Consider the following 24,718-nt stretch of genomic DNA (forward strand, 5'->3'; position numbering starts at 1 on the left):
CGTGTTTCGTCATCAAAACAAATATGGCGTCGCCCACGGAGCAACCAGATGTTCGCCAGTAGTTAGCCAATAACAGCTATTCTTGTAGAGTTTCTCCGTGTCCACGGTGGCATAGCAGTTATCTTGTGTACGGGCTGGAGCTTGCTGGCGAGTGAACTGCGAGCGCGTTTTACAAGAACCGTTTCTGCGTGCTGTGCCTGCGAGGCAAGAAAGAGGTAATTGTTACTCCTGACTAATTAGAGCAATAAAGAGGCGTCAGGATAGAATATCTATATATCTATCTGCAGAATAAGTATGTAATAGTAATATAGGCGAGGGACGAGGCGGCCCGTTCTTCATTGTTAGTCTGAGCAGCGTACATGAACGCTGCAGGATGAATGTCTGCTAGGGTCCATGATGCCTCTGTAAGGGTTTCCACTCGACACTGTAGACAGCGACAGAAACAAACACGGAAGAACGCCCGTAATCGCTCATATGTTTTCAACTTTAAGGGAGAATCCATCAGCTCAAGCTACCCTCCGAGCATATGGGCGATATGGAGCCATCAATGGAGAATTTTTGGTTGTTAAGACTTGTGTTCAATGTAATAGGTTATGCCACTGTAGCATTACCCATGTTTCTTCTCGTATGGTATATCAAGAAGAATAAGTTATGCCAAAGTGAGAAAAACCGCAGGAACTGGCTGGTGAGATTTTCCCGACTTTTGGTGTACGGTAAACTCGACTACGAGCGTGTCTCATTGGAACTCCGCGGTTCGGCCGAGCAGCCAACGGAGAAGCAACGCACTTTTATAGGTAAAGCTTTCGTCCTGAGTTTTTGCTTCATCGGACTGCAGGTGTCGTACTTGACATGGGGCGTACTTCAGGAAAAAATCATGACCCAAAAATACTATTCGAACGCGTCGGAGACTGGTCAGTCGTTTAACAACTCACAATTTCTCGTGTTCGTTAATCGAGTTTTAGCATTCGTATTAGCTGCCGTCTATCTTGTTGTCGCTCCAAAGCAACCCCCGCACACGGCACCCCTTTATAAGTACTTCTACTGCTCGTTTTCCAACGTCCTCTCATCGTGGTTCCAATACGAGGCGCTTAAATTCGTCTCTTTCCCTACCCAAGTCCTTGCCAAAGCTTCGAAAATCATTCCCGTTATGCTGATGGGTAAAGTTGTGTCGCGGAAGAGCTACCAAAATTACGAATACGTTGTCGCGGTAATGATCTCGCTTGGCATGAGCATGTTTCTGCTATCGAGGCCCGTCAACTCAAACAAGCCCCGGGTCGAATCAACTTCATTTTCCGGAGCGATCATACTTGCCACGTACATGCTTACTGATTCATTCACATCGAACTGGCAGGGCGAACTATTCAACAAGTACAAGATGTCCTTCATTCAGATGATGTGTGGAGTTAACCTCTATTCTACGTTATTAACGTTTGTGTCACTTCTGCAGCAGGGCGCACTCATGACGTCACTGCGGTTCGCATCGACGCACTACATGTTTGCCTACGACTGTATTGTGCTATCGATTTGTTCGGCTACCGGACAGTTGTTTGTGTTCTATACAATTTCACAATTTGGTCCAGTTTCTTTTGTTATTATGATGACAATCCGGCAGGCAGTTGCAATCCCTCTATCGTGCTTGATCTATCGGCACAGTATCGATGCGCTCGGCATAACCGGCATGGTCATCATTTTTACTGCTATTTTCTTCAAGATCTGGTACGGTCAACGGCGGAAACGGAAGCCAGCAAGTGTTCGATTTGGAACAGGAGGATCTCCGATGAAACCAGCTACGCGTAATGGACAGTACGAACATCCTGATCAGGAACGACTAGTGGCACAACAACGAGAGGAGGAAACTGTCTAGAAAAAAAAAAAAAAAAAAAATATCTGATGTATTGTAGACTCGTTCAATTGTAGGATGTGACTGCTCTATAGGACTCACACTCGTACTAAGATCAACGGATAAACTTTTTATAAGCGATATCTTATATTAGAAGGAATCTGCTCGTACGTAGAAAACGTAGACACATTAAATGACGATAAAAAGAAATTTACTTGAGACAGACCTTGATGCAATTTAACTCTAATGTATTCGTTGTCGTTTTGTAATATTGCATGAATAATGAGATCAAATCTTATTACTTTGCCCATATTCTTTATTATTTTGTGTCTCTCTTGTCGACTTTGGTAGCGGTATAATATCTAACTGGATTTCCTTGGGTTACATAGTCATGTATTGAAAAATATATGAATGGTGACAGATCGATAACGAACCTCGTGATTTTGTTTAGCAGCGAGATTAAAACCGTCTATCATTCTAGGCCGTGATCTACGCTTTAGAAAAACTGCTGTATATTTTTGGATTTATATAATCGGTACTGAGAAGACAGTTCGTGGTTTATGACAAAAAACAACTTTCATAGATAGGATTTAACTGGACGCATGTTTTTTAAACATATCCAAACACCAAAATAATGCATTTACGGATATTTGAACGTATGCCTCGATTCATGCTTTGTTTTTCAGTTTTTTAAATGTAGTATAATATTTTTTTATTAAAGTGACACTACTTACGTGGTCGCAATGCTGGCTGCTAGAGGTAGCCGTTAACGTGGACGTTTCTACAAGACAGATTGATTACAAGTCTCCCAATTCCAATATATATCCAACCATATATCCATATTGAGAATCTGATAGTTATGGGACAAGCTTCACACGTGCAAAGTGAGCCCTACTTAGATAACTAAAGTGTGCTCTGTCAGACGTTCATAAGACAGTGGCACGGAAGAACTCGTCTGTATAATAAATAGCGAACGATCCAACGATCAATACGATAAATATTGGTACTGTAAATAAGACGTGCTACCTAAAAAGGGACTAGCCTCAGTGGCCTCAGCTAGAAATTCTCAGTAGAGAATAAAATATTGTGGGACACAGATAGAGTAAACTGAGCTCATGTTAGGCCTTTTATACGTAGATCAGTAATTCAGTGATTGATTTGCTTGAACAAACGTTTCGTTTGACCACTCGGTTAGAAAGAATTAGACAAAATATTTTTTTCGTGCCATTCGTTTTGCAACGCAAACTGGCCCATACATTTTTGTATAACAAAGCCTGTTTACATCAAACTAGATACAACATATTAACATTTCTGCAATAAGCTAAATGGAAAACGGCGCAAGTATACTAGTTTACTGATACTAGAAAGTATTCCTGTCTCTTGTCTTGCAGCATAATGTACAACCTCTGTGTTCGTATAGAAGGCTATTATATATACATATATATATATATATATATATACACATCTACTCTTTTCACGAAATTTGGCATGACCAAGCCCTTAATGAATTTAGTCTGATGAGTATGGAGCGATGCGCTGTGCGTAGTAAGCCTGCCAGTCAGATTATCGCCTACTTGCAATAATAATAAATCAAGGGTTTCATAGTGCTAAAGCGTAAACATATTGACAGAAGGGATCGACTGTCATAGCAGTCCTGGTCACCAGTATCGTCTGTAGCATGTATGGATCGTAATCAGATAGTGCCCAGTTCATATTGGCGGGTGGTGTTTATTGCCGAGAAGGTTTTACTGGGTTTGCTTGGTATCATACTATCAGAGAAAAGATTCGTCAAGAAAACACCAAAGCGGAACAACAACATAATCACCACTACCAGTCATGTTACACTAAGAACTATGAATACTTTGTACCCGTACGTAGTGAAGTTAGCTTTGGTACGAGCTCTCTCGTCCAGCTCGTGCTCCTTTTCAAGCTCCGCCACCTTCATCATACGTAACACAAATAGACAAAACGTATATTGTGCGAATTGAAGGAAACATATATTTTCCACATATAAACTGTACATAGTAAAGAAATGTATGATATAATATCATACATAACTTATTTCACGTCGGTGAATTTCTATGATCCACTGAAGGATGTATTCATGAACAAATCAAACTTAATTATATGCTTTCAAGCAAAAATATGTAGCCTAAGACAAAGACGTTGATGAAACAATGGATCGATATTAAAACTGCGCCGAATTTACCGTCGTGAGGTTAAATAAGACTATGACAGTTTTCTTCTTGTATATGAACCGTCGGCCACTCGGCGTTAGCGTATATGGATTTAGGTTTTTACTTTTCTTTTTTCTGTAATAATGGCGCACTTTCATGGTTAATATCGAAGAAGAAAGTGAATTATCGTTAGATTCTCAAATAGTAAATACTAGAAAGGCGTTACGTGGATAACCGAGCTCTGAACGGTTGTTACCGCCGCATCAACCTCTTGTTGATTCCAATTTGTGTTCTGAATGCTTGTTTTTTCGCTACAGTCTTAATTGAGTCTGAAAAAAAGATGCTCGTAAAGGAGTGACAGCAGGAGTAATCCTGCTACAGACACATCGACTCCGACACTGATCTTGCGGAGCGCCTAATGGATATTCTGTAAAAATTTCAATGCTGCCACGATTCCACTCTAAATCGAGAGGAAGTAAAAAGCTGCGAAAAGGAGATACTTAATTCCAAAACGAGTATAAGGAGTATTTATTGGCAAGGGTTAGAAATAGCTACCGATCTAATGGCTAGACGGATCTGTGGGCTTGCTAATTTCGTACAGCCCTCAGCTGTGGTAAGAAAAACGGACAGCTTATCGAATTCTTGCCATTTTGTCACAAAAAATTTTGCAGTTCAAAAGTGTAAACAAACAGGACTTTAGAAAAAATCCTCTAAAGGACGGTATAAAAGGAAGTACGGGAAATCTAATAAATGGAGACAGCAAGTAAAGGCAAACGAAGTGAGCCAGCTAGATAATGGTAGCGAAAAAGGCTGTGAGAATAAGTTTTTTTCTTTGTGAATATACTAGATAAATAAAACTATAGCTTTTTAATCGAACAAAGGAGTATTTACTTTAACACTTTTTATGGCAACTAGGTGACATGTAGAATACGATATCCAGGACAGAGGCAATTAAGTACTTACAGGAATAGGTTCATTCATTAAAAGGCAGTTTTTATTATGGATACTGCCATTAATCAAAGACAATCGACCTCACCAGTCGAAGGTCATCCCTTTCGAGGTACACATGTCGATGAAATTTAAAGATATCGTAAAACTATTTTGTTTAGAAGAAAAAAGTGTTAAAGTATCTAACTCATATTCGTAGATAATACAGAAAGAAAGTGTTCGATTTATGTGCTTAACTGTGCTTGTTTAAATACTAGACAAATACATATATTAGATTTACGTGTTCGTAGCGTAGTGCATTCAGCGGATTGCGACGAATCCATGTTGGGAAGCAGCTTTTTTTGAATATTTTTAGCGCTCCTCTAATTGAAAATGATTGCGTCGTTCAAAAGATTAATAAGATGCGGTTCAACAAGGGTTCCCCGGTTTTTTCTTATTAAAAAATAGCACATGGCATAAAATACAGAGATAGGATTTATAAGCACGACTATTCAGCCATGGTGTTCAACTTATAGAGCCAACTAGCGAAAAATATGATAAAGGCAGAGAGACGGTGTGATAGGGCTACCCTAGATTTTAAATATTTATTTTAACCTGAACTCTGACAACTAATAAAGTCGTAACAGAAAAAAAACGACGATTATTACTACTATGTCTTCATTTATTAGGTGTTAGCAACTAACACTGTTAATTCTCCTTTTAAGCTGAATTTGTTTAGCGTTTGCAAAGGGTGATGACCTTTTCATAATGGAATAGCCTAGCTATTCCGACTTTTACAATATATGTTGAATTAAGTTCTACGATTTACCGAATATGTACTTGATAAACGTATATCTTTTGCGCCTTACTGTTTTTAAATAAAGCGTATACAGAGTAACGCCTCAATAAGTTTCATTACATAATCTCAGATGTTCCTGAGGTCGTTTGCGAGCAAATTAATCGCTCAGGCCACTTTTTTTTTTACCTCATATGCTTACAGCATGTTTTCGATTCGACGAGTCCTCGTACAACACGTAGTTTCTGCGGTATGAAATAACAACATCCGGTTTGAGAGCTTCGGCTGTACGACATCGGAACAGGGCCAATGTCTTCTTCAAAAGAGGTGCGTCTATATTTTCCAGGTGGTTCCCAGAAATGCGTCCTAAACAACTGCTCCGTTCCAGAGAGCATGCAAGCTGAGCAGTAATTCCTGCATTTCACATTACCTCCGGTAGTTTTGTTCTTCAAGAGGTTACCAGGCAAATCCTGCTCCTGGACATTAGGCCATATACCTAGGTCAGCTCGTATGCCTTCCGGTGTGAAATTTTTCTTTTTTCACATATTAAATGTATCTGGCCCTGTTCCTGGTTTCAATATTGCTTCGGCTAGCTTTTCGTTTACGCGAAATTTGCGTACTTTTAAAAGTACATGTAAACATGTGTTTGAATGAATCAGATCTACAAATCCATAATTTCAAGAGCAAAATGTAGTATTCTAGCTCTCTCATACAATTTATTTAGCTAGTCGACTTCTGACTAATTGCTAAAAACTATAACAAAAAGAAACAACAACATTTGTTTGTGGTCTGTCGGAGTAATGCTGCTAACGCCTATAGCTGTAGCGACTGTATGGGGCCACCTGGTGTTTTTGTCAACAGATAGCAGTACGATAAGGGTAAAATAAATCGTGTGAAAATGTTACATGGCTTCGTTTAGAACGCTGTTTAGTGCAGCATTTGTTTGACCAACACTATAATTATAGGTGCTGCTACCACACACTATAGCTGAACGTGCGGATGGTGCCGCCGTGGCTATTGAAACGTAATGTGAAAGCAAAATGTACGTGGTCCATTGAATGCATCCGTATTTCCGATTTCCCATGTTGTTACTGGATATGCCACTTGTACGTTTGATTTTTTTAACATGCTGCTTGACGCCAAGCAATGTCAAAAGTTTGCTTGACGAGGCAATAACTTAATGAAGAAGTTGCGCACATATACGCTATCTGACCATCTCCGGGATTTGGGCACGCACAACTCAGCTTAAAGTCGGTTCCAGTGGGATGTGGCCATGTGGAAATACTACTCAAGTTTTTCTTTATGGGTACCTTTGATACAGTGAATATGAAGGTATTGCTAGAGATCTTAAAGGAACGCGGTGTAACCGCGCATGTAATTCTAATTATGCTCTGCTTAATATAATCGTACTTATCTAGAGTATTCAAGAAAGCACATAAGCTATTCACACACAAAGTAGTGACACTTTTAATAAAAATATTATGTAAAAAGATTTTGAAAAAAAACACGCTATGGAATTAAACGACCTCTTGCGCTAAAAAAAAAAACGTATCTCAGCTCTTGTGTGTGTTCAAAGAGTAGACGCCACATATAATGCTATACAATATGAAATGTTTTTATTTAAAAAAAAAACTGCTCAATGGCTATGGTAGCCGAGGTTAAATGTTGCCATTACTATCGTTACACTATTATTTGTCTAATTCATGCACGTTTGCCCTGTTATAAATAATAAATTTTTAATTAAATTATTGTATATATTACCGTTGTACTTGCTGGCATTGTTATTATTATTAGATTATAATTTATAATCTTTTGCAAGAAGGACAACTCCACATTGTTATTATGCCATTGACTTGGGGTCACAATTGTATACATTGTGCTTTGGTTTCAGAGTGAAGTCTGTCATGAAGCTTTAAGAAAGCATGGCCGAAATTCTGCTTGTGGAGGCATTTTACGGAGGCTCCCACGCTCAGCTAATGGATCTTCTAGTTAATCATTTGAGCGGTAAAGTTCGACTGAGTAGAAGAGATGAATCCTTACATCCAGTACAGCACAAATCTGTCTATGTTTGCATCTATCGTACGGAGATGTAATTTAAATGGATTTGGTGCACTTTTTTACTTTAATATCTTTGATACTCTTGAATATATATCATACAAAGTGATATATCGTTGGCTTGCTCAAGTCCCATCCCCGAATTAGCAGAAAATGCATTTATCGAATCATCAGCTTAGCGTAATATTAAACTCTTATAGCTAGCTACTTGAAGCTAGCGATAAGAGTTCTATAGAGTAAGCTATATACTTCACGAGACTTCTAAACCTTTATTGGCCAACAAAAAAGATTATATGAACCATATCGTAAATTGACCAATAACAGGCCACTTGCCACTTTACTAATAGATGTATCATCTTGAAAGATACAATTAGATCAGGACACACGGCTGAACTAACAGTAAATCGTGTTAATTTGTGTTTAAGAGCGTCTGCAACCAGGGGAGGTTGATCTAGTGACGATGACGGATAAGAAATGGCACTGGAGAGCCCGTACTTCTGCACTATGGTTAGCGATGAACATCCCTAGAAAAAGGTAAATTTGTCCAGCAAATGCAAATAACCTTATGTATTAAATTTATCATTGTAGCATATGAAAAGTTTCATAATCGGCGCTGGTTTTCGTATTTGGGTGTATTAGTTTTTTATGACTTTCATAGGAAATAATTGCGGGCTTTTTGAGATGAGCTACAAAGCACCCTCCCGCAATTGCAACAGTTTATTATTAATATATCATTCAACACTTTCTGGCCAAAAAAGGATAGCTCAAGGAGGCGGAAAACGTGGAATTAGAAAAATAATTATAATACTACAGAGATAGTGTTCCGTAGCAATGAGTATAGTAAATCTTCCGAATTTCTGCTAAAGATTGTTCTACAAATACCCTTCACTATTGTAAATTAGTTCACCACTTTCAACGCTACAACACTTGCTGCTTATATTTAATAACGTTTTTACAGGTATAAGAGGCTCTTCATAAGTTCAGTGGCGAACCTCGCAGAATTACTCGGACTGCGACCAGATCTAGCCGGATGCGAGAAAATCCTGTATTTTCATGAAAATCAACTGGAGTACCCCGTTCGAAATCCGAAACTTTGCGATTACCAGTATGGCTATAACCAGATTTTGTCGGCATTGGCTGCCGACAAAATTGTTTTCAATTCTGAGTTTAATAAGAGAACGTTCCTCGACAAAATGGACCCTTTCCTTAATAGCCAGCCCGGCTATCATACGCCGTGTAGGTTTGTATAAGCAAGTAGAGTTTAGTTGCAAGCTCCTGAGGAAATTTGGGTAGCCGGTGAGGTTCTGTAAAAGACAAGACCTTGACAGACAAACCGCTTTCATTCTTTTAAAAACTATTACTTACCTACTATCTTTGCCACGTTCGCCGTCATTGCTTGATTGTCTTTATTTAGAAGCCTGATTGAGCCTAAGAGCTCCGTGCTCTATTTTCCCATAACCTTGGAACGAGTCAAGGAGCCTGCGAATAATTCTGTCCTACATATTGTGTGGCCACACCGCTGGGAGCACGACAAGGGGCCGGATGAGTTCTTTCATGTACGTTGTATTTAAAAGCCCACCAAAAGATGAAAAAGGCACCTATTTATACATTTGCACAGATGTACAGCAGATGTCAGGTACCTGTACCAAACATAGGTTGTTAGTGCTAACGAGTAACGTGCCTGTTCAGGGACCTTCTGGCGGCTAAATTAACCTAATTAATATGGGTTGTGTCATTAACATGTTACGTACTATTTGTGAAAACGAGTGTCGCTGCATTAAACTAGATTTTTTTCAAGTGCTCGTAAATTACATATATCTTATAGTGCAAAAAGCTTCTCAAGTTTTTTTTTATTTACAGCACTTTAGCGAATTGAATTGGGACAACACTGTCGATATACGAACGTATACTTGTGAAGCTCTGTTCAATTTATCATTGTAGGCTATGGAGGAACTGAAAAAAGCTGGCTGCGACTTCAAGCTGATAGTGCTTGGTCAGCGCTACGATGAGGTAACTGAATCTTTTCACAGCGAGGCGATTTTTCCTTCTTTTTAGTTAGATCATTGTGTATTTACTACGTGAAGTCACTTCTATATTTTTTTTCGTCTTTGACGATTTGTATTATTTATACCTTTGCCTAGAGTGCAATAGAATAAATTTATTTGCATATTTTTTTTTGTTGGATAAGATATGAAACTATCTAGACGATAGCTAATGGCTTCTTCGTAAACCTATATTATTCGTTGTGTTGTTCATCAACCGCTTATCAACTGAACTGCAGTTGATAAGCCATTGGAACTTTTATAAATTACAAATTACCCGAATTCAACTAATTGTGAAGTTTTCCTAGGCTCAACCGGAGAATGCGATAAAAATTTGTTTTGGGTGAGAAGTCTCCCAAAGTCTTGGATAAGAGTTCTAAACACATCCACAATCGCTGTCGCTATAGCCCCAAACAAAAAATCAACACTTACCTTCCATTTTTTTCACATATATATATATATATATATATACATGGTTATGGAATTATTTTCACACATATTTAGTTATGGCGTTCTTGATTTAATCTACCCTACTGCACTCAAAATTTTTTGACTTAGCTCAAAATAAGTAAGTTACGTTTCTGATGTAGCTTCCGCTAATCTTGTCACCTTCCTTAAATCGCAAAACGTTTTTGAAGGTTCCAGAAGTATTTGAAAAGGCTCGCGTCTCCCTCTCATCGAATATCATTCACTGGGGCTATGCGCCTTCAAAGGAAAAGTTTCTGCAATTGCTCCGGAACTCAGACATCGTCGTATCTACGGCACTTCACGAATTCTATGGTGTAGCGGTATTGGAAGGTGCTTTTTCGGGTGCCCTGCCATTGGTACCGAATCGACTCTCTTACCCAGAACTGTTTCCGAAGGGATGCATTTATAATACACGTGCGCAACTCGTCAAAAAGTTGGTGTGACTTAAACGCAACTGCGACTACCTTACATAAGTAATTTTAGCGAGCAGAAATGTACAAATAATATTTAATGTTCCAGTTTTTCGAAAATTAATTTAGTAATTAATTTTTCTATTATTTAAAATGTTATTATTACTTTGATTAATGATACGTAGGCGATAGGCTTCAGAGGGTTGATCCTATTTATAAAGAAATAACATATGTTGTGCTAATGTTTTTTGTTTATTAGTAGAATTTTTGTCTATATCTCAGGAGGAATGCGTTTCCAAGTAGATGTTTCAATTTTTTCGACATTGTGCTTTCAGACTCAAGGAGTTTTGCCGTAAGCCACTGGTTCCGCGTAGGTTATGTTCATCATTGGATCTCAGCAAGTACCACTGGAGTTCACTCAAGGCTGGGTACCAAGATGCGTTGATGCCACCCCCCGCCAAAAATTCCTCTTATTGAAATTATAACACAATAATAAAATACGATTGATGTTGTTGAACTAATTTGTGTTAAGTAAAATCTTCCTACTCTTGATTTTTGACCTAAGAAGTATTCGTCGGACGACGTGAGCAAGTTCACGTAAACAAGACATTTTGGAAGTTACCTTTGGCCATTACGCCCGTCATAGTAAATGGTTCGGTGAGCAGCTGATTCATTTAGTGGCTTACGTGATGCTGTGCTATGTTCCAATCTGAAATAGTACGTTTGCATGGCAGATGTGTGTGAGATGCGTGAGACCGGAAAGGCTAAAGCACACTAATTAAAACAGTGGCTTTATAACTGTCATTTCAATCTCGTTCGGTTTTTCGAAGACTAGGAACTTACAGCGACCTCCTTTTTTAGCTCTCCGATTTGGTGCATTTGATATTATGTACCTCAGTGAAGATTACGGAACAAAGCTTTAATGCGCCAATTGTAAAAGGTCGGTCGGTCGGTACAATTGCGTGGTAATGAAGTATCGTAGTGACTATTCGTAGCAAAGACAGAACACTGTTATCAAAACTGAATAGTGGTAGTGTGCATATGTATATAGATATATACTAAAATTGTTGTATATATTATTCTTTTAGTGGTAGTAAATACGGGTTTGTATCAATATTTTTCTATTTTCTATCTCTTTCTATCAGTTTTCTAGAACTTTTCCCCATCGGCAGTACCGTAAGGGTAAACGTGCATATGTAACGCCGTTCGGCGTTTGCGCTGATTGTGAAACATATATTCAATAGAAAGGCCTTGACAAGTTGCTGATGTTTATTTCTATAAAAATGAGCAAAATAAACACATCGTTTTTGAATCTTAGAAAGAATAGCTATAGAACAAAAAGCACATGAGGAAAACGCATTTAATCCAAATTTGATGAACTATCGTGTCTAACTTTACAACATTATGCTGTTTTTTGGGTCACGGGATATGTCTACCGTGGACTTAAAATATATTTTTCATTTTTGAGGTTAAGTGTATTAATATCACTTTTGTACACTAAGCCCCCTTCCCCATACTAGCCTACTTAAGTAGGAAGCTTGAGCTTTTCCTATTTTAATATTGAATTGTCAAAAAAGTATTGATAGTTATTTTAAGCTAAGTTGATTCAAAATCATAGCATCTCAGGTAACATCAATCGAAATAGGGTCCGCTCAGCATTTTAAGGCTTACATTTGACGGTAGTCTATGTGTTAGCATTGCTAGAATGGTTGAATTCAGATTTAAAATAGAGCGCAGCGAAGATAGGTAAAGTGTCTGCGAGAATTCGCTATATTCTCTGATGTTATTATGACAAAAAGCACAAATGTTATCCGGGCCCAAAAAAGGTTGAACTCTTTATCATCAAAATGCTTACTGAAGGAAAAAAAAAAACCCAAAGATGGTTTTTTTGCTTCGCTGTGGAAATTTTGATATAGAAGATGCTTCTCTCAGTAATAGATTAACTACGAAAAAAGTGGGTTAACTTGTTGTGAATGTTAACGAAGATCGACACGTGATTAGTCGTGACATCGCTAAGGAGATAAACCTTCACGATCAGTTTTAAGTTGTTTGAAGAAAGCTGGCCACAAAAAGGTTTGACGTTTGGGTGCCATACAAACTGACGCAAAAATATTTACTCGATCGGTGCTTATATGCGAAAGCCTATAGAAACGCAACGAAACGACGAGCTCCAGTTGATTACGGAAGTGGACGAAAAGTGGATCATATTCTATAATAATGTACGAAGTAGATCACGGTCAAAACAAGCAAAAGTTAGACAAGCTATAGCGAAGCGACCAAAGACGGTGATGCTATGTATTTAGTGGAATTTGAAAGAAATCGTGCGTTATGAGGTGCTGCTACCCGGTAAGACATTTGGACTCCTGCTGTCAAAAACGGACAAAATTATAATAGGCCATTGAAAAAATCGACCGGAATTAGTAAATAGAAGGGAGGTCGTCATCCGCCATAAGAATATTACGCCGCATACATATTTAGCTGTCTGAAAAATTAAGAACGCTTAAATGGGAAATTTTCATGCATCCGCTCTACTGCCCGAATCTGGTACCACCAGTGTATCGTCTGTTTCGGTGCCTGCAGAACTTAGTTTACCATCTCAGCCTACTTCAAATTCGAAAGATGCTCCATGTGACCTACCGGCTATAATTTCACACCATCGCCGACCACGGAATACTCAAGCACGTTAAAACTCACTTAGTCAAATGAATATCCTGACGCTCACAGCCTGTCAAACCAACCATCACAACAATGACTAAAACAATACATTCAACATTCAGCCCTTAGCAATACAGATAAGACACATGTAAAAAGAAATGCTATTTCTATTAACCAGTTCAAATCGTTTCCACATACTCACGATCACCGCCACAGCGACAACAGCAAGGCGCGCGCCGTCACAAAATTCAAATCTGCTCTTTCCCATTTGAACTCTCCCCTCCTCTACGTTTCAACCGTAGCTTTTTTTCGGTTACAACAACCAGTTCTTGCAGTTGCTGTTACTATAATCAAAGGCATAACCGCTCACCACTGTAAATACTATATATTAGTATTACATCGCGCGTTATACCCATGTACTAGCTATTGTTGCCATTATTGTGGTTCCACCGCTACGATCACTCGATGGCCGCCTAGGTTTGCTCCCTTTGCAACTTTCTATGTATAATTGCCTCTCATTCCTTGCGGGATGCTCTTGAAGACGCTTAACGACGAATATTCCTGTTGATACGGTAAACGACAGCATTAGATGTGCTGGAAGAAGCGAAGTGCCATCAGCATTTTGAACTGTTTATGTACAAGACGGTGGGGCGAATGCAGGGAGCCAATGTAAGAGAAACGGGTAGAGTAACGCGTGCTCCATAACTCATTACAAAATGAATGTTGTGACACGTACAATGGTGCACGAGACACTGTAGTATAGAAAGAAACTTGCTGTTTCTGGAATTCATAGACTTTTGAAGAGGGAACATATCGTTGATGGCAGCATATGAGAGCCGTTGAGCCTTTTTCAACACGACGTCGTGATAACATACACTTCTAAGTAAATTTGTTTACTTTTATTGATTGTAAAAAAAAGCTGATAGCTCCACTCGCATCGCTTCAAAGGTAACTAGTATAAGTTGGAGTGATCGATTATCCGTGTAGCGACGCTGCCGTAAGGGTTGGCTTGCGATTCATAGTTGAACAGACATAAATGAGAAGTCCCTTTCTCATTTTAACAAGCTGAGTATATGGGAGCTCTCTCAATGTGTCTCTACATCTTATTCCCTTCCATACCTTGCTTTTTTCGAACAGGGTCGCCTACTCCAGGAATAGCGAACGCTCCGCACACTTCTGTACACCAACTAACTGAGGATTTCCCTGAACTATGAGCTACTTCGACAGGTCTCCTTGTTCAAACAAGGCTAGCAGACTTAGTGTAGAAAAATTATACGGTGATCAAGTTACGCAACTGAGAGTCGCTTGTGAAAACAGAAGAACACGAGAGACTGGCCGTGTTTGATAATACTGCCAGGGATATCGTACAATAGCGCAGTATAAAAGCCCTTGTGCTGCCTTATTGTGCTGTCAACCATAACAAATAATTGCTAAACATGTAAGTACATTTTATCTAGTGTATCATATATTAGCCTGGACGTAGCAAGATGCTATATTCTATAATTGTTTGTATATACGAAATTCTTAGTTTGCTTAAGGAAAGTGGAAGAGTTGTTGCTATAGGAAAATTGGCCGAGGGTGTTTTGTTTCAACTCTGGATAGTCATTTCAGCAGAATGTTGTCACGTCGAGTAGCACAAGGCCGGTGGACGGCATGTTTCTCGCTAGCCGTATTCCAAACCCTCGTCGGTATTGCAGTCGGAAGTTTAGCGGTAGCCCACATGGTGATGGCTAGTCTATTTCAAGGTGGACATACACCACATGTTGATGCCTGTCATGATAGCACCATAGCGGCAGCACTGCAGGGTACGTACACAATTTGAATAAATTCTCGGGCGGAACTTTTTGAATTCGAAAAGATTGCTTTTATGCGCATACGTCTGTTTACCAATCATATACTTTTTTATAACTCACACACGGTATGGGTATATATTCTACTGAAACTAAAGTGATTTTGGTCTGTAGTTAACATTTACCAAGTCTCCATTTACAAGAGCGAGATATTTTTAATAATATCTTAGTAATAATAGTTATGAAAATTTTCAAACCGAAAAATAGTATTTGCTTTAGTACTAGAATTCTATCTAAATCAAGTAGAAAACGGTAGGTTGTTAGTCGTTTTGTAGGCCGTTTGCCATTTTTACATTGTATAGGAAACACCAGATTTCAATATTAAACGAAATGTGGACATAAACTGAAATCACTTTCTTGATAACGTTTTTCTTTGTGAGGCGAAGGTGACTCCTTCAAACATGATCACAATCACGAATATTTACATTCAATCATTTTTCCAGACCGATTTATGCTATACAGACTGTTCTCACGAAATACCTGTTGTTTGCTTTTCAACAATCATCTACAATAAAAACCAACTTACTCGGCTCGTAAATTGTACCAAAGGCTTACTAAATTGTTTCTACTACGGTTAATCCGTAAATGTCACTTTGACTGACCAGTACGTTCACAACTACTGTTAATTCATAATCAAATAGTCTACTTACAAACAACCAAAACGACACAAATACATTCGTTTAAAGAATGACTTTAGCGTCCCTATGCCGGGTCTAATAAAGATCTATATTTGTTAAGATCATTCGGCCACTAACAAGAAGAATGCCTTCGTTTATCATTAAGGCCGATTTTTTTAAATTGTGAAATATCACATCTTTCTTGACAATATTGTTATACTTTTGCCATTTCCGATATTTTCAAAAAGTACTCAACAGGTCAGTTTACAATTATCTATTCCCGTGCATAGCTATGGCTTATCATGATTACTTTGGTGCCATTCTCTAACATAAGAAGAATATCTTTTCTGATGCGCATTTTCAGGTATAACCCTTGTAGTAGCAGGATCTCTCGGAGTTTGGGCATACGCTTCGTTCCTAGCTCCCCTTCCGCCCCCGGGGACGATCAAAGACGCCCCTTCGAGACGCCGTCAACCGCGGCTAGCTCTTGTGGCTAGCCACGTGCTGTTCTCCGCAGTTGTTGCTTTCGTAGGATATAACGCTGCTGCTTCTCACGGATGTTTCGCTCTAGGAAAAGGAGGCGGTACATTTGATTCACTTTTTTGCACTGATCGTGTAGTATATAGTTCGTTAGCGGGGCTTGACGCTAGGAAAGAGTAATAGCTACCAGACAACTCGGTCGTTAATCTTGAAGGTTTTTTTCACACGCAGATGGTTTTTAAAGGGTCATTTTTTATAATCGTATGAGGTGAGGATAGGAGGCGAAAAGGTTAAATGATTTATAGGTTTCGTAGGTACTGCCCCTAGCTTGAAAATGCGTATACACGACTACAGACACTATTACATTCTTCATCGTTAAATAGTCCCAGTAAATTCGCATTTTGCTAGATAAATTCTTGTTTAGCTACGTAGCGTGATGCGGCACATACTATAGTGAGCGCTATTGATATTGCTCAATCGGCTTTTGTTATTTTCACAGAAAAAGCCATTTTTGGAATCGTTGTTGCTCGAGTTGTCCTTTCGTACCTTTGCCATATTGTGGGCGGACTGTGTGCCGGCCTTGCGATGCCGGACCTTTGCCGAGCTGTTCTCAAGGTATGAACTTACATCTATATATATGCAAATATATTGCGGCAATATCAATATTGGAGCATTGTCGTGTCGGAAATCGATTAGTATCATTCTGCCTAAATTGCGGCGATTCCAACGGAAGTTTCCATTTATAAAAGTATATATTTTGCCGATAAATCTCGTTTACGGCACTATTAATACAACAGGACTAATGTTTCGCTCTCTGGTACGCTTTGTATACACTTTTCTCTTTAACTACGTCCAGTACAGAGGCTCGAGGTAATTGATAAGCCCATTTATTTATATATGTTTCCTCCATAAATCAATAGGGGCATCAACAACACAACTTAGCTCAAGCTGGCTCTGGCGGCGGCGGCGGCGACGACGACGATGCTCGAACTGGTGGACCGCAACATGCAAATGTTCAACGAATCGTCGAAAGAATGAACTCTCAAACGGCATTTGTCACGACTGAATCGACTAGTAACTCGCAGGGATCGAAAAGCAAGTTTCAAAAACAGCAGATGCTAACAGTGATCACACTGCCTGACATGGCTGATGGCTCAACGATATATGCCGTACCCCAAGACCAGTATGTAGTACAACAGCAGGACGGTTCCATAAGTATTCCTGCGGCTACAGCCATGCCGAACATAGCGCAGAGTACGGGCGTAACTTCTATAAGTCTATGTAATAGTAATATCCGTGAAGAACAACCAACTGAGGTGAACGTTACCACATTAGCTGAAGATGCTAAACTGGTTCTCTAAGCCTGTCTCTAGGGCAGATGTAAAGTATTATGAAAACATGTTGACTAGCCTCAATCTATCAGTGGGAGCGGCATGGGTTTTATTAAGTGTCACAACAAATAATGTTGTGCTTGTATTTAGTACTGGGGTCTCCAGTCTTTTGATCAAAATTTACAGTTTATGCCCGAGCGTATTCTACTGCGTTGCCTTTACGAACAGAAAAACAAAACGCCGACGATCTGTGCCAAGTTGAAAAAAACTTGGGAGTTAGGAACGTGGTTTAGATAGAATTAAATAACCTCAACGTGTGTTTCTTGGCCAAATAGGGGTTGATCAAGCACATGTTGGCTGTGTTTCTAGATGTCAGGACAACTAATCTTGTCAGTCGTTGTTAATTATCTCGTTTTTTTAGACTTGTGATAACCATATTAACTTAACTGCAGTGGGGCCGTCAGCGATGTAACATTTCCGTGTTCGGACATTAAATGCCGAACATTTAATTTTCACTAGCCTTCTATGCATGTTCGTGGCTGTCTGTGTACGTTTCTATTTAATCAAGGGGTCAAAAAAATAAGAGCTTTGTAATTTTTTTCTTGACGTCGATATCTTCGAGTTGTATCATATCAAAGAAGAAAGCTATCGCAATTAACTAACCTTGCTCAATACTTGTATACCTGGGTACGAATAATTTCTCATTCTATTAGAGTAAAAATATCTCAGTGTGTGAGCATTGACGAGCCCCATATAAGTACATAGAACTTGGAGATCAAATAACTGCATTAGGTGAAACTTCGTGTACTCAGCACAATGCGTTTCTACTTTGTTTTTGATAAAAAAAAAAAAGAACCAGCAAATAGAAGAAATAATTCTCGTAAAGGGGTAATTAGTGAAACAATTCTAATAAAATTACAATCGTTGAGATAGGATTTTTGAGAGAGAGCTAAGGAGATGGCGGATAAGGATTCGATAACCAGCGTAGTTGTAATATAGGCTATACATAGACCTTTTTTAAGACTACATATTCGCAGAAGAATTGGCGATCGGTACTCAACGGTTGCTTTATACATTATGAATATGAATATACACTGCTTATGCTAGATTGTGCTATACCATAGTGTATAATTACTATAGGTTTAGATATGTATGCCCCCATTTTGAGAGAATCAAACAATCTCGGAGGTATTAAAAGTTTGACTGGTCAGGTGAGCTGACTTAAATAAATAAAGTGATAAAAGTGCAAACATTAAAAGCTTGCAAGGAAAATGCAATTGCTATATACGTTTCTTATGTAGTAACTTTACACCTACTATGGGGCGTATAAAGTACAAAAACAATAAACGAGAGTTATTGAAATTTTAATAAAGTAATCATTCAATTGTGATTATTTTAAGCAAAATAAGTTGCTATTTAGTTCACTGCAGATAAATGAATTTTATTCATTACTGGCATTATGAACGGCGCAACATACTGAAATCTCGCCGACAGGATGAGCGAGAAAAAATCTACTACGACTTCTAATAATTAAAACTAGTTTTCTTTCATTTTTTTATCTTATATATTATATATATATATATATATACACACACAATAGAACAAAAAACGGAATAGGTTACCTAAATATTTATGTGCTCTTATAAATCGTTAGCATTAACTTCGTTTGCTTTTTGTTAATTAGATTTTACCATACAAAGACGCATCTTAATATCTCTAGATATGAGTTTACTAATACTTGAAGAAACACATACTATATGATGATTAAGAAGTACAATGATTAGTGTGGTACTCTGTGTTCAAAGTAGCCAGACGTACAAGCGTTTCTCCCGTTGCGAACATCTGTTAGACAACGTTATTCTCCAAGTATATGTAATTGTGGTAAGCAAATTAAAATATTTTGTACTTTAATTTGCCTCTTTAGGCTTAGTTTTGGGCAGATAGTCGTAAACGGGCTACCAAAAAACCCTACAATGACCTGACATAAAATTGAAAACGTTCAAGTTAGCGGATGTGTCTGTACCGGAGGTGGGACCAGCTCCATTAAGTCCTTAAGCCAGAATTTGTTTTTTTTTCGCTAAAATACTTTGTCTCGTTTCATGTATGTGTACATAGTTTGCGAAAAACATTTTTACAGAATTTGACTATCGGTGTATAATAAATCGATTCATTTTTTTTTAATGGTACTAAGAATCTTCTAAGAAAAGACAAGAAGTTGTCATTTCTGTAAGCTTGACAAAGATATATTATAATAATACTAATATATTTAGAAAAAGCCCTGCTAATTTTTGTTGCCGTCGTCAATCGGCTAGGGAAAAGCATTAAGTGACTCTAAAGTTGCTGAACATCTAGGTCACGTTAAGTAATTAGTCACTGCGTCCTGTTATTTATCCTATGTAGAGTAGGTTATTGCCAATGTTATTGCCATTATCATTCTTGCAAACAACTAGTGGGTGACGATATGACTTTGTCTGCTTAATACAGAGCGTTAATGTATTAACCGTTGCCCCACTTGCTGCCATACGGCAAACAGAAGATCTTTAAATACGTATTGGCCCCTGATTCGTTTTTAGAATTCATACGTCTACCTAGTCTACATATCATCTGAAATTCCAAATTCTTCTTAGCTGTTGATCTGATCATGTTCGACAAACTAGTGGTGACGGATCCACAGATAACCAGGCCATCAGAAGCGCATTGCAAAAATTCGATACGGCTGTGAGGTCAGTACCTATAAATTAACGAGACACGTCTTGCTGAGATGCCGGGGGTAGGTAAAAGAGAGAAAGGTACATGAATAGAATTTACACTGGAAGGTTTGTTACAGAAGGTGCGGCTCATCCATGAAGGCTACGCAATCACTTTTGGACATTTCGTAAATATTCGCTGCATGTAACTCTTCCTCATTTACCCCGTTAAGGTTCTAAGGAAATCCGGGCAGGCAGTAGGCAGGTGAGAGCGATATAGTCGTTTACAGCGCCGAAGTCAACGGCGTCGTACAGTTGTATCAAAACCATGTTGTAGGCACAGAGGTCATGCGTCGGATCCCAATTCACATGGACTATTACACGTTGAGCGTCAAACTCCACTTTACCGTCTGCGTTATGCTCAACACGAATGGTGTTAACGCGAACCCAAAAAGAGAAAGGACTCCTTGCTTTCTGCACATTGTAAGTCGTCGTGAGTACAAAATTGCTGAAATTAGCGCTCCTGATCCAATCATACTGTCGTCAATACCAGCGTTGGTGGTTATGGCGATCCAAAAATGGCGATTTCAAAGAACTGGGTTTCCTCCGTGAATCTGGGTCTCGATCCCGGTTGGACCTCGGGCTCGATCACATTTTGTTGATATACACGACTCGCAATACGTGTATAATCAGTCCTTTATAATTACCTAGTGTTCCCTACTTTGCGCGTTCAGAACTGATAATGTGTTAAGAGAAAGAAATAGTCTTAAAGCACGATGCCACGACCGCTGCAACAGTCGTATGAAACGTGTCAGTCAAAAAGGAAAATCGATGCTAGAGACTGGACTACTAATTGTAAGCCTTAACTTCTTTGTATAACCCAACTGTCATTTAAATTACAAAAAAAAAGTTTACAGTTAACGCATAAAGCCATTAGGATTATATTCCTGGGTAACGTAAGAGAACGAGTATCAATTCAGACAAACCATCGAGCGCCTGATAGTAGACAAAATCCCCATCCTGTTATGTTGGCTATTTACATGGAGTGCGACTTTGAAATGAAAAAGAAGAAACCTTCTTTCTGTTTAAGAATAAACTTCGTTTCCTTACACCCTCTTATACCGTGGTCGATTTTCTGAAATTTGCTGAAAATTGGGTGCTAGTCGCAGGGACACGTTGGTGTCTAAGTTTGAACACAGGCATAGATAGACAGACTTCGTTTCGTGCTGGAGGCCAGCAGTCTGCGTGATAGAACGCCTAACGGCGATACAGAACGTAAAACTCAAAGCATAGATAGATCCTCTGAAATTATTTCGACTTTCATCAACATGCCGTGCAACACCAGCTGAAGCATTAGCGCGGAGTTAACCCGAGGAGCCGAGTACTTTCTTCAGATGCCTGGGCTTACTAACACTCCAGGAATTGATCACATCTATTAGAGTACCACTGGTATCACAAGTAATGGCCATAAAATAATCCAGTGCTGAACGGGAATTCAAAGGCGAGTGAACTGATTTGTCTCCTGAAGTCATAATCTACCTTTGCCAAATTCAAATCACCGCTCTTTTCGAATATGATGATGATGATCAGGGAGTACTATATTTCAATTTGTATGTACCATTTCCAGTATTGAGCCCTCAATCAAGCCCATCGTTTAATCGTCCATTGACGTTTCAGATTTGCTTCGTTTATTCATCAGCCTATAAGCTTACAACTGCGGGGGCTTGCCCCTCACAGTTAGCCTAGGATTCGCAAATCCCTTTCGAATGTTTACAGCTATCATCCTATCGCGTCTTATTTAAATTCTCAGATGACTTCGTATTAACATCTTAATAAGTTGCGTAAACATATTTGATTTACAGAGCATTCCAATTTCAAACATGGCAAATCCACTTCCAAGTTTTCAAAGGTCGGAATTGACTTCACCAACTTAACGCAAGGCTTCATTAAATATTCACTCCAGGTAAAATTAGGGATTTCTATTGCGTGATTTTGTGGCGGGTAAGGTAATAGATTGCTACTAATGGTCTGGTCCACAGGGAAGTGTGACAGATAGACCTGCTGCCCCGATTTTCGTGAACTGGATGACCAAAGAGCCCAGCTATTGACTGACTATATTGCATCTACCTTATCTAATCTAAAAAATGAGTGACCCGGACGTGATTTGAACACGCAACCTTCTGATCTGGAGTCAGACGCGCTACCGTTGCGCCACCAGGTCCTCGGTACCGCAGTGGTAATAAGTTGCCTTCATCCTATTTGGCATTGCAGAACAAACAATGGCCACCCCGTTGTGCAATAGTGAGCCACAAATCTATACAAGCTTCGTATTTTTTGTTCGTTTTTTTTTAATTACAATTATGGAAATATTGGGCCTGGTTAAAAGAAGTGCGAATATAACTCAACAACGTAGGTACAATACTAGATGGCATTCGTAAAATATGTATGATAAGAAATATACACCAACGAAAGGACCCTGATGCTGGCATCCGACTGCTATATACAGCTGTACCATCGAAGTATGCATGTAAAATTGAAGAAAAACGAACTGCGTCGGCCGGGAATCGAACCCGGATCAACTGCTTGGAAGGCAGCTATGCTAACCATTATACCACCGACGCGTGGTGAAACGGCGTCAGTTTTCAATCTGTATGTATGGTGTTATTTAAAAAAATTGAACTATATATAGGAACCAATAATTCTGACGCAAATTGTCATGTAAGATGTTGCGTTCTTCAGTATTAGAGTGTTGCGAATAGTAGGTATATGATCTTGATTATTTGCGATTGGCCGTAACCTTCCAGTCGAACAAACAAACGCTGTTGATGATTTCATGGGTAAAAGATCACGAGTTAACCTCTAGACCAGATATGTTTAAATCGAACTTTTTTCCTGTTAAAGCAACCCCACTTCATAGCTGATTAGCTCGTAAGTTTTATGCTTTTTAATAACTTCACTTTATATATACTAACTTTAATCTTTCTACTGATTTAGCTACACTACAAATTTGATCAATTATCAAAGTTTCAATTAGTCTTCAATCGTAAATAGAATAATCCGGAAAGTTTAATGCATACGAATATAGGAACAAAAATAGAAATATAAAACAGTTGATTTTATTTCCTTTTATGTTTCCGTGAAGATGTACAGTGTAGGTGGGCCTATTGCCGCTAAACATCGATATACCGGTATAGTACATTTTATTAAACTTTTTGTCTTTAGTAATAAGATCGGCCTGCAAACCGTTTTAATTGTTATAGTATAATGTACAATGGTTACCAGTGTTTTGGTTTGTTAATATAGAAAAGATATAGCTTATACGCGACCATTAAATGATGAGAGAGAGAGATATATGGCAGCAGATCGAGAATATAGGTCCCGTTTATCAAAGCTGTATGCAAGGCGAAACTTTCTGTGCTTCTTTAGTAGTACGCTAAAAAAAAGCGTAACGAAAAGCTTGAATAACTGGTGATTTTTCTCTATGAATGTTTATAGATTTTCAGATGGTCTAGTAAAGGCTACAGTGAAAATTTCGTGGGTCGTATGCACCTCCAGTAGTGAAGAGCATAAGAATCCTAGCCTGCTTGAATGGAGACGTCCCAAGAATGATAAGTACTTTGTAGAGCTTGCAAAAGGCGGGATGGATCGATAAATAAAAAAAGGATGAAGATTCAACTGAACTAAGCTACTGCTATTCGTAGGTATATTGTACCCCGCTGCTAATCTTCACGAAGCAATACGGGTTCGAAATCGGACGTAAGCACATTCAATGGAGGGCCCGAGAGAATGAAGCCCAGACCATTATGTGATAGGTATCTTTGCCGACACATATACGTTATGTGTCATAATATTATGTGTGCAAATATGGAAATGCCTACGATACAAATCTTGGAACGTGTTATGAAGCTTGTTGAAAACGTTTCGGCTGGAATACTGCTATTGACCCTTCTAAACTGTTCTAACAACGATATCTGCCAAAGCTATTTTAAGCTATAGCGAGACAACTACAGAGTTTGACTTTCGAATATGTAACTAATATAGTGGGAGAATTTTAATCATAGGACATGATCTGATAAGTTACAAATCTAGCTTTAACTAATATTGATGGACTTAAGAAATAGACTAGAAAAGAGACTTGGATGGATCGTTCACCTTTCCCACTGACTTATTTTTTGCTAGTGCACCTACAAGGGCGAACTGCCGTCAAATCTCCTGGTCGAGCTATTTTTGATCGAAAAGGACACCTTGAAGTGGTCGCTTGCTTGGCGCCGTAGAGCATACGGTCAAAGATTACAACACGGTTTAAGGGGAAGGATCCTATTTTAATATGGGCTTCCTCACTTTAGTGTTATCATAGCATCTGTGAACTCTAGTTATTACACG

The 24,718-nt window shown here is 38.8% G+C and overlaps 3 protein-coding genes and 2 non-coding genes across 10 annotated transcripts; 3 read left to right on the forward strand and 2 right to left on the reverse strand.

Moving 5' to 3' along the window:
- Window positions 1-18: 18 nt before the first annotated feature.
- On the forward strand, window positions 19-11,232 carry LOC111270495 (tRNA-queuosine alpha-mannosyltransferase). Of its 3 annotated transcripts, none has more exons than XM_022850745.2 (9): window positions 19-215; window positions 5,945-6,067; window positions 7,632-7,744; window positions 8,221-8,329; window positions 8,754-9,035; window positions 9,210-9,351; window positions 9,737-9,805; window positions 10,476-10,738; window positions 11,051-11,232. In XM_022850745.2, exons 3-9 carry the CDS (start codon window positions 7,663-7,665, stop codon window positions 11,190-11,192), a joined length of 1,089 nt encoding a protein of 362 aa, XP_022706480.1. In that variant the 5' UTR covers window positions 19-215; window positions 5,945-6,067; window positions 7,632-7,662; the 3' UTR covers window positions 11,193-11,232. The 3 variants fall into 3 exon arrangements, with proteins under 3 accessions (XP_022706480.1, XP_086828631.1, XP_022706481.1); XM_086972505.1 differs by having other exon boundaries at window positions 8,754-8,900; XM_022850746.2 differs by lacking the exon at window positions 5,945-6,067.
- sll (adenosine 3'-phospho 5'-phosphosulfate transporter 1) lies at window positions 222-5,608 on the forward strand. Its single transcript, XM_022850744.1, has one exon. The coding sequence runs from the start codon at window positions 527-529 to the stop codon at window positions 1,862-1,864; it is 1,338 nt and encodes a 445-aa protein (XP_022706479.1). The 5' UTR covers window positions 222-526; the 3' UTR covers window positions 1,865-5,608.
- Window positions 11,233-13,540: 2,308 nt separating the features above from the next.
- Window positions 13,541-19,024, forward strand: LOC111270496 (uncharacterized). Of its 4 annotated transcripts, none has more exons than XM_022850749.2 (6): window positions 13,541-13,847; window positions 14,508-14,808; window positions 14,973-15,175; window positions 16,202-16,420; window positions 16,817-16,932; window positions 17,238-19,024. In XM_022850749.2, exons 3-6 carry the CDS (start codon window positions 14,986-14,988, stop codon window positions 17,676-17,678), a joined length of 966 nt encoding a protein of 321 aa, XP_022706484.1. In that variant the 5' UTR covers window positions 13,541-13,847; window positions 14,508-14,808; window positions 14,973-14,985; the 3' UTR covers window positions 17,679-19,024. The 4 variants fall into 4 exon arrangements, with proteins under 4 accessions (XP_022706484.1, XP_022706486.1, XP_022706485.1 ...); XM_022850751.2 differs by having other exon boundaries at window positions 13,541-13,744; XM_022850750.1 differs by lacking the exon at window positions 13,541-13,847 and having other exon boundaries at window positions 14,717-14,808; window positions 14,985-15,175.
- A 3,460-nt stretch (window positions 19,025-22,484) lies between these two features.
- On the reverse strand, window positions 22,485-22,556 carry TRNAW-CCA (transfer RNA tryptophan (anticodon CCA)). Its single transcript has one exon. It is a non-coding gene; the product is annotated as a tRNA-Trp (tRNA).
- Window positions 22,557-22,884: 328 nt separating this feature from the next.
- TRNAG-UCC (transfer RNA glycine (anticodon UCC)) lies at window positions 22,885-22,956 on the reverse strand. The gene has a single exon. It is a non-coding gene; the product is annotated as a tRNA-Gly (tRNA).
- Window positions 22,957-24,718: the final 1,762 nt, after the last annotated feature.

This window comes from Varroa jacobsoni, unplaced genomic scaffold (genome assembly GCF_002532875.2).
Source record: "Varroa jacobsoni isolate VJ856 unplaced genomic scaffold, vjacob_1.0 scaffold_1478, whole genome shotgun sequence".
Taxonomy (NCBI): domain Eukaryota; kingdom Metazoa; phylum Arthropoda; class Arachnida; order Mesostigmata; family Varroidae; genus Varroa; species Varroa jacobsoni.